The following is an 11,050-nucleotide window of genomic DNA, read 5'->3' on the forward strand; positions in this document are numbered from 1 at the left end:
TCGCATGAATATTCTTTTGAAAGTAAATTAAATTTCCTTTAAAATGAGTACCCACACGTGATATTTATTAAAAAGAAATTTTATATATTTATATATATTTCAATATGTGTGAACTAGGGCGCCAAAAAAATTTGAAAATAAATATAGGTTGTGGGTACTCATTTTAAAGCTCATTTAATTTTCTATACATAAATTTGTTCAATTTTTTTTTTTTTTTTCAATAATTAAGAAAATCAATTAATTACCAAAAAAAAGACATCACATAATTAGTAATCATTGATACCCCGCTTATTATTTTAATTGAACATCTACTTGACACATTCTGACATCATGTACATATAATTATTTCTATTATTATTATTAATATTATTTTTTCCACTGTACTGTACATATTGAAGGATCGTTAAATTTGAACAGGTGACAGATAGCGCAAGCAGATGCGACCTATACGAAATATTTTGTTGGTACAAAACTTACACACGTTAACTTGTAATTCAAACGGTTCCTTCTTCTTCTTATATATATACATATATATATTTACTTTCAAACGCGCACTCACATATATGACTATATATATATATATATATATATATATATCACAAAAGTCTTTGAATTCTCAAATATCGTACTCTGTACTCTATTGTAATTTAAAAGGGTGGGGAATTTTTTTTTTTTTTTTTTTTTTTTTTTTTTTTTTTTTTTTTTTTTTTTTAATTAAACTAGGGTTAGATTTTTTTATATATATATATATATATATATATATATATATATATGAGAAAGAAAATTTCTATAGGTATTATATATATATTTTAACTCAATTCACTAGAATATAACGGACAGTTTAATCAATATTTCGCATTATATATATATATATATATATATATATATATATATATATATATATATATATATATATATATATAAATTGATTAAATGGTAATTTATAAATTGGGTCAGTGGTCAATTTAAAATTGTTACTCATATATTTAATAAGACTTTCAATTACTTAAAGTAATTGTATAATTTTTTTTTTTTTTTATTTTTTAAAAAATTTTGAGTACAAAAAAAATTTTAACTGACGTCTTAACAAAATTGTCTTTTTTATAATTTTTCAAATTTACTAATAAAAAATATTTTTTTTTTTTTTAAATAATTACAGATGCATGTTCTTCAAAATCAACACCTAAACCAAGGCCTCCAACGACAACACAACGGCCTAGCATCACATTCCGTCAAAATCCATGTCCGCCAGATTACGCGGAATGGTATTGTTTGAATCAAGCAACTTGTTTTACTGTCAAAATACAAGACTCATTACTTTATAATTGTCTGTGAGTATTTTTCTTTTTATTAAAAAAAAAATATATATATATATATATATACATATATTACTGCATAATAAGATAGGGAATGCAATGCCCTTTAAAATGAGTACCCACAAGCCATACTTATTACCAATTATTTACCTCACATATATTTTGATACATATATATGTTGATAAAAAGTAAAAAATAAGTATAGCTTGTTGGTACTCATTTTAAAGGGCATTGAATTCTCTATCTTTTTATGCACTGACATATATATGATATATGTATATATAACGAAAAAAATGTATGAAAAGGTTTATGACCCCTAGATATTTTATTTAAATTTTTTTAACGGCTGCAGTATGCCGGTGCTTGATGTACTTTATGTACTGTAGAGTATGGTATATAGTACAAGTACATAGATGCATAGGCTTAGTTAAATTGAACCAAGAATACGGCAATGCGGCACAAAATCCTTTAACGTCACGCTATCGTATCTCAAGTCTTGAGGTTTAAGTACATAAATTTTTTTTACTTGATTTATTTTTTTCATTAAATAATTAATGAAGTCTGATATTTTTAACTTCGAATTTTTTTAAATTTATTAAAAAAAAAAAAAAAAAAGAAAATGAATATAAAAAAATGAAAACGTGTTTATCTAGTAAATCGTCGGATTATCTTCGGATTTGTTGAAAGACACCGAATAAAAATACAATAAGAGTCCGAGAAAAAAATGAACCATAGAAAATTTATTTTCCTTACGTAGAAATTAATAAAATTTAATGCCAGGACTTTCATCGGTTCATACATTTGAATACTTTAGAGTATAGGAAATTCAAAGCTCTTTAAAATGAGTACCCACAAGCCATATTTATTTTTTTTTTTTACAACATATATATTTATATTTATATATATGTAAAAAATATAAATAAATAAATATGGCTTGTGAGTACTCATTTTAAAGAGAATTGAATTTCCTATTTTTATAAAGTACTCAGACAAACATATTTTCATATACTTATATATATCAAAATCCAAATATATATATAAAAATAATTAAAAATAAATAAGACTTGTAGGTACTCATTTTACAGGTCTTTAAATTCTCTATCATTTCATGTACTCATATATATATATATATATATATATATATATATATATATATATATATATATATCTATATATATCTATACATATATACTGTGGGAAAAAATTTAACAATTTTCATTTTCCCTAGTATTTAACTCATTGTACTTTTAAATTACAATATTTTTTTCAAATTTTCCCAGAATTATTTAAACTCAAAAGGACACTAGACATATTTATTATCATTGTTATTTAAACTCTTATAAAGGACTAAGTACTAAATCTGTATTGATTATTCAAGGTCCAGGTTCAGGTCCAACTCTACCTCTAGGTATACAACAAATTGTTGTATTGAGTCATTCAAATGGAATGAATTTTAAATTACCCAGTTTATATTATTTTTCTTATTCTTTTTTTTCAAAAGAATAAATTTACAATAAATTTAACAAAATTTTCCACATCTATTTTTTTTTTTTTTTTTTTTTTTTTTTTTTAAGTGGACAGTTATTTATATTTTATAATTACAATTATAAAAATAATAATTATGATTAAATAATAATGATAATAATAATAATAAAAAAAAACCAGTGCTCGGTGGAGCTTCCAGTTTCCCACGGTGTTTGCTTTGTCTGATGCGGGCTCTTTTTAAATCTTTCGTTTCGCGTTAATACTCTTTTACGATATAATCGTAATATTATTTTACGTTTTTTTGTATTTTCAAAAAGACCACCAGTAATTAATTACTTTAATTTTTTATAAGAAAATTCCGGAGTTTAATTAAAATTGCGATTTTCACAAAAAAAAAGGGGGGGGGGGTAGACTTTTTTTATTTTATTTTATTATTTTTTTCTTTTTTTGAAGAAAAAGAAAAAATTTTGGACTGGGAAGAAATTTTTGGAACTGGGAGAATGAAAAAATTTATTTTAGGGGAAGGAAAATTTTTTTAAGCAAAAGTAAGGGGTGCAAATTGTAGGGCATGAAATTCTGAATAAAATGATGTATAATTTTATATATTTTGATTTATGTAAAGACGAGATATATATTTATATAGATTCATATATATGAGCTGGATTTTTGATCATTATTAATTGCAGCTGCGTTAAATTCGTTTTTTTAAGTGCAACAAATTTTTTTTTGAAAAAACAAAAAATTGCATGTTAAGGGGATTAAATTCTGAGTAAAATAACCTATGACTTTATATATTTTTATAAATATAAAGTGATATAAAAAAATGATTTATAAAAATATGAAAATACAAAATTTTGAGTTTTTGGAGATATAGTATTTAAATTCGATTTAGAGCTTCAACGGTTGATTTTACGGTATTTTTCATGGATACCAAATTTGTAGCCCAGGAAATTTCCTTTCCAACGGTCATATATAACGTATACTTTTCTCATATATTTTTAAAGATATGACTAGTTAAAGTAAAAAAATATTTTTTGATCCAAATTTCATTTATTTTATTTTTATCTTTTGATAATAAAAATAATAATAATTATTATTGTTATGATTATTATTAATCAATTAATAATAAGAATGAACTAATTACAATATTATTATTTTAATGTTGTCGAGACTAAATGTCAGTATGCGTTGCGAGTAAACGTAATGAGAGCGCGAAAATTAGATAAGTAGATCATTTATACACATGTGTATTCATATATGTATACATATATATATATAATATATATGTAGTGCTTAAAAATATGCAGTGTTAATAAAAAACTAAGTGACTAGTTATGAAAATTAATTAATAATAATTATCAAAGAAAAATTATACGTTTGCTACAAATAAACACGATCGTCTGCAAGAATAATTGGAAATTTTTTTAATAAGACGAAGCAGCTTTTGAACTATTGGTCATGTGATTTTTTGAATGAAGACCAGAGTTGTAGTAAATAAATAAATTATTTAATTCTTTTTTTTTACAATTATTCGAGCTGCGAATACCGATCGTTAACTTTTTAGCGACGATATCTCAATAAATATATAAAATAAGTATACGTTGTTTGTGCTCACTGAAAAGTTCCTTTAATTTCCTACAATTTTTGACTCTTTGTAAATATCCCTAGAGCCAATGGTTCAAAAGTTAGAGCCACTCGACCAATAAAATATTATTTGAGCCCAAGATCGGTATTTTATAAAACTTTAAACGCCTGTAACTTTAAAACTATCGATCCCACCAACTTTTTTATGAAATTAAAATATGTAGATAATTAAATTAGCTTTCCAACGAGCATATTAAAAGTATAATTATCTCAACTCCTTCCACAGTATCAGCAATTTTATTTTATCTAATTAATCCGCGGATTATCGACATAAAAAATGTTAATTATTAACTTGACTCGGCAAGATCTCTCTGAATATATAAAAAGAGTCGCGGGTACTTGTAGTCACTGAAACCAAAATAAAATCTTACCCTTGAGTACCTACATACAATATTTTTTAAAGACATTCCCATATATTTCCATAAATATATAAATATATACCCATATATACATATATTTTTTTTCCACAGAAAGATAGAGGACCGCGTGCCCTTTCATACGAGTACCAACATGCCATATTTATTTTTAATAACTCACTAAATTTACATACATTTATATATATATCAACATATACTCAAATACTCATAAAAAATAAATATAGCTTGTTGGTATTCATTTGAAAGCTCATCGGACGCTCGTTAAAATGAATCTATACACGTCATATTTTACATACATTTATATACATATATATCAACATATACTAGAAATACTCATAAAAAATAAATACAGCTTGTTGGTATTCATTTGAAAGCTCATCGAACGCTCGTTTAAATGAGTCTATACACCTCATATTTTATATACATGTTTTTTTCCTAATGTATAGTAATTTTACTATACATTAAATACTTCACTAACTATATTAATTATAAATCATCACAAAAAAAAAATAATAACAACATATTTTTTTTTACAAAAAAGAAAGAAAAAGAATTGACGTTAATTATATTATCTTGATCCCAATTATTTCCGCTATATATTTTTAACAGAATCTGATATACTCACCTTTCCCTTTATTACCAAAAAAAAAAAAGAAGAGTTAAAATACAATTAAAATCAAATTTAAAGATAAAAATAATAAAAAAACATTTTTTTTTTTTTCACAATAATTAAGTCATTAAATATAATTATCCATTTCACTCCATAATAATAATAATTATTATTATAATAAATTAATTATTTATCAATTTTTTTTTTTTCAGATGCGCTGATGGATTCGTTGGCCAGAGGTGTGAATTTAAAGACTTAGAGGGTTCATATTCACGTGAGTATTTAAAATAATAATTATGATATTTTGTGTTAATTTATTTATTAATTAATTTTTTTTTTATTTATTTATTTTAGCGTCAAGGCAAAGGATAATGTTGGAAACTGCGAGTATAGCTGGTGGTGCCACAATAGCAGTATTCCTTGTCGTTATTATTTGCATAGCTGCTTATATACATTGCAAACGCAAACAGAAGGAATTACGTACAAGGTTAATTTTTTTTTTATTATTATTATGATTTTTTTTTACTTCAATTTTTATTTCTGCCATTTTTTAAGTTTAAATTAATTATTGTGGCTAAACTATTAGAGATACGGCAAAAATGTACTGAGACAAAATTGTAGGGAATAAAATTCTCTATAAAAAAGGTCTTTTACATTTTTTTGATAAACTCAATATTTTAGACGCTAGGAATTATTTAAAAGTTTTTAAGTCACTTTTTAATTAATTTTTGGATATAAATATTTTAAATTTGAATTTTTGGCTAAACTATTGAAGATACGACAAAAATGTACTGAGATAAACTTGTAGGGAATTAAATTCTCTATAAAAAAGGTTTCAATGAATTTTTGAATAGAAGTGATAGTTTAGGCGCTGGAGATAATTTAAGTTTGTAGATTTGAATGACTAATTATTAGTTACTAATTAATCTTATATTTTTTTTTTAATTAGTTCTGGAGTGGATACTGTTGATGGTACTGGCCGTGATCCAGAATTAAGGCCATTTAGTAGTCGTAATCGTTCATTAAAAAATTTTATGGCCAAGAATCAACACTGTTCAGTAAGTATTTTTATTTAACTCAATTATTTATAATTAACAGCCATATTTTTTTTTAACTAAAAAATAACTAGTGTCCCTCCATCCGTGACAAAATTTCCTCTAGTTTGAGTACCCACATCAATATATTCAAACAAGTACAAAAAAATTCAAAATGGCCGCTTAATAAACAATTAATTAACAATTTAAATTACTAATTAACAATTATTTTTATAATATACCCATGTGGGTACTCATTTCACGCAGAATTTTATCAGCTAACTCACTGTCACACTCATTTTTCTAAAAAAAAATTTTAATTAAAAAAAATTCCAATTTAAATTTTCAAAAAAATATTTTTACTTCTCCCCGTTGCTTAAAATCAATATTCTGCCTAAACTATCAAAGTTACGACAAAAAAGTATTGAGATAATTTTGTGGGAAATCAAATTCTTTATAAAAAAGGTCCTCATAAATTTTCACCTAAACCCAACCAGTTCCGAGATATCAGCCCATTAATCAGTTAATGAAAAATTTGATTAATTAATCAATGAATTTAATTACAGCCAATAATGTGCCCATCGATAGAACAAACACGAATGCCCAGTTGGAACGTCGAACTAACGAGATTAGCGTCCGTCAACGAAGCCAAACGTTCGAGTCAGTAAATTAATGATAATTAATCACCGATTAATTGATAAAATTAAAATGAAAAAAAAAATCAATTAATTAACGTAACAACAACAAAATTAATTAATTAAATTAACTTATAGCCAACATCACATTTAATTATTAAAATATAAATTTAATTAATTAGTTAATTGATTAATTAATTAATTAATTAATTAATTAATAGGATTATTAATCGAACAATTAATCAGTAGATTTATTCTTCATTTTTGTAAAGACAAAAATGAAAGAGTCAAAGACTTATTATTAATTTATTATTATTATTATTAATATTAATTAATTTAATTAAATTTAATTAATTAATTAATTTTGTGGTTAATGACTCGCCTTTATATCAAAATATAAATGGCGCCTGCATTTTTTTATTGTAAAAGATGTAGAATTAATATGACGATAAATAAATTAATTATTTAATTAATTTATTAATTAATTAACTAATTAATTAAAATAGTGGGTAGTAATTTTTGCAATTAAATTAAAAAAAAAATTGACTGTATGTAAATAGAGAAAAAAAAATTTTTAAGTACAAAAAAAAAAAAAAACAATTGTAAAAAATAGTTAAAATTTATTTTCTTTTCTAATTAAAAAAAAAAAATAACGACTAAAAAAATTATTTAATGAGTATCGATTATAAGTAATAGAATTTTGCTAGTCATTTTTTTTTTTTAGATAAAATTTTGTACATAAAAATTTTTTTTTCTTTATGATATTAAATTAATCTGCTAAATTCAAATAAATGAATAATTTTCCTAGAGGCCTGGAGATTAAATGAGGGAAAAAATATGAGGTAGAAGAGAGATAAAAATTTTTTTGATCTGTAGAAAGATTGGGAATTTTGTGAGCTTTCAAACGAGTACCCACATGACATATTTATTTTTTGATATAAAATTTATATATATGTTGATATATATAAATATATATGTATGACTTGGAAATAAGTATGGGTTGTTGGTACTCATTTTAAAGGGCGCGTAATTCTGTACCTGAAAAAATGGTTGAATTTAGAAAATTGTTCAAACAAATTTGGTAATTGTTTAAACAATTGTACAAACAATTAAGGAGAATAAAATCTTTTTTTTTGTGCTAGAGTGATAGAGAATTGAAAGACCTGTAGAATGAGTATCCACAAGCCATATTTATTTCCAGTAATAAAATATATGTATATATATAAATATATATATAAGTATATATGGGCTGGAAAATAAGTATGGGTTGTGGGTACTCGTTTGAAAGCGCGTTGAATTTCCTGTCTTTCTAGATAATTAATAATTAATTTAGCCCTCATTAGTCTGAAATCCAAGCCAGGAAATTATTTTTCATTCATTAATGCAAAAAACAGTCCCAGTGTAATTTTTAAAGCTCAAGGAGTTGCCTCTATCACCAGTGCCTTCCAAAATAAAACTAAAAATAACAATATTAATAAAACTAAATAAAAACTGAAGTCCAAAGTATTCAGCATTTCTATTGTTTAATAAATAAATAAATTAGAAACTTTATGATTAAAAAAATAAATAAAACTTATCAGTATTTTTTTTCTAAACTCCAAAAAAAATAGTACTATGTTTATAATTAATATAAAATATCAACAAAAATATTGATGATGCATTTAAATAATTTCCGCGTTAACTAATTAAATACAGTGTAATATATATAAATATGCATATATCAGTATGTAAAATAATAGAGAATTTAATGCTCTTTAAAATGAGTACCCACAAGCCATATTTATTTTTAATTATTTTTTATATATACATATATATGTTTTGATATATATGTATGTCTCAAAAAAATATATAAATTATATATAGCTTGTTTATATTCGTTTTAAAGCATATCAGATTCCCTATCTCGTTTTTCAATAAAAAATATATATATATTTACATATATATATATATTAATATATATATATATATATATAAATTCCTATATATTTTCACATATATGTAAGAATATCAAGAATTCAATTTCCTTTAGAATGAGTACCCACAAGCTATATTTATTTTATATTAAACATATATGTGCATATATATATACATATATATAAATATATAAAATTAAAAATATATATGTCATGTGGGTACTCATTTTAAAGGGCATTTAATTCTCTATTCATTCATGCTATCAAACATATATATATATATATATATTACACAAAAAAATAAAATATAAAATTAACATATATGTCTATTGTATTTGTAATGTTTTTGTATAATTTATTAATAAAAAAAAAAATTAATTAATTAATAAAAATAATTATTAATTTTACTGACTCATTATTATTAATATTATTATTTATTAATTAATCAATTAATCCATTAATTCATTGAATTTTGTAATATGTCATCAAATATATATTTTTCATAATCTATATATTTATTATTATTCGTCTATTAATTAATAATTAATTATCAATTTAAATTAAGTTTGTAAAAATTAATAATAATTTTTTTATTAGCAATTAATTTATATCCAAAATAATAATAATAATAAAAATAATTAAAATTTATTAAATGCCAGTGACTAAAAAAAATTAATGACGTACGTAAATATTAATTAATTAATTATTCAATTAATTAATTAATAACTTGATTATGAACTTTCATATATATACATATATATATTTATATATATGAAAACTATTTAAGTAAAGCTTTGTAAAGACACGTGTATAATTATTATTAATTATTACTAATTAATTATTATTAATTACCGAATGTGGCCTTTAAGTTTTCTATTTAATTAGTAATTAAAATTTATTATTAATTATTAAATAAAAGAATATTATTATAATTAGCGAGTACTAAATAAGTTAATTAGAAAAAAAAATATTAAATAATTAGTTATAATTATTAATGCAAGTAATGATTAATTATTAATAAATTATAAACAATTAATAAAAAATGCTTTAATAAATTAATCTTGTTCTTTGTTACCTTTGGAGTGATTTTGTGTGCAAAGTATCATAGATATGACAAATATGTACTGAGATAAAATTGTAGGAAATTGAATTCTCTACAAAAAAGGTCTGATATATTTTTTTGATAAATTTGATATTTTAGACACTAGTCATATTTTTAAAAAATTTATCAATCAATTTTTATTGATTTTCGGTTCTAGAGATTTTAAATTTGAATTTGTGGCTGAAATATTGAAGATACGACAAATATGTACTAAGATAAAATTGTAGGAAATTCAATTCTCTACAAAAAAGGTCTGATATATTTTTTTGATAAATTTGATATTTTAGACACTAGTCATATTTTTAAAAAATTCATCAATCAATTTTTATTGATTTTTGGCTCTAGAGATTTTAAATTTGAATTTGTGGCTGAAATATTGAAGATACGACAAATATGTACTGAGATAAAATTGTAGGAAATTGAATTCTCTACAAAAAAGGTCTGATATATTTTTTTGATAAATTTGATATTTTAGACACTAGTCATATTTTTAAAAAATTTATCAATCAATTTTTATTGATTTTTGGTTCTAGAGATTTTAAATTTGAATTTGTGGCTGAAATATTGAAGATACGACAATTATGTACTGAGATAAAATTGTAGGAAATTGAATTCTCTACAAAAAAGGTCTGATATATTTTTTTGATAAATTTGATATTTTAGACACTAGTCATATTTTTAAAAAATTTATGAGTCAATTTTTAATGATTTTTTTTCTAGAGATTTTAAATTTGAATTTGTGGCTAAAGTATTGAAGATAAGACAAAAATGTACTGAGATAAAGTTGTAGGAAATTAAATTCTCTGTGAAAAAGGTTTCTTTGAATTTTTGTGTAAACTCAATAGTTTTGATAGAATTTCAGATTAATGTGTCATTAACAAAATTACGTATTCGCGGTCGTGACACTGACGTGTATATATTTATATATTTCATA

General features: G+C 22.5%; 1 protein-coding gene across 3 annotated transcripts in view; it reads left to right on the plus strand.

Annotated features, from left to right (window-relative positions):
• The window catches only part of LOC103570856 (integrator complex subunit 5-like protein), a 28,972-nt gene extending 21,416 nt beyond the window's left edge, over nt 1-7,556 (plus strand). For 2 of the 3 annotated variants that reach the window (XM_053738762.1, XM_053738763.1), the window contains 5 exons: nt 1,160-1,331; nt 5,645-5,706; nt 5,787-5,919; nt 6,382-6,490; nt 7,033-7,556. In XM_053738762.1, the coding sequence (XP_053594737.1) occupies nt 1,160-1,331; nt 5,645-5,706; nt 5,787-5,919; nt 6,382-6,490; nt 7,033-7,134 (578 nt within the window). In that variant the 3' untranslated portion in view covers nt 7,135-7,556. The remainder of the gene's footprint in view (nt 1-1,159; nt 1,332-5,644; nt 5,707-5,786; nt 5,920-6,381; nt 6,491-7,032) is intronic. The other variant, XM_014439559.2, reaches the window with a different exon arrangement.
• Nucleotides 7,557-11,050: the final 3,494 nt, after the last annotated feature.

Source organism: Microplitis demolitor, chromosome 4, assembly GCF_026212275.2.
Source record: "Microplitis demolitor isolate Queensland-Clemson2020A chromosome 4, iyMicDemo2.1a, whole genome shotgun sequence".
NCBI lineage: Eukaryota > Metazoa > Arthropoda > Insecta > Hymenoptera > Braconidae > Microplitis > Microplitis demolitor.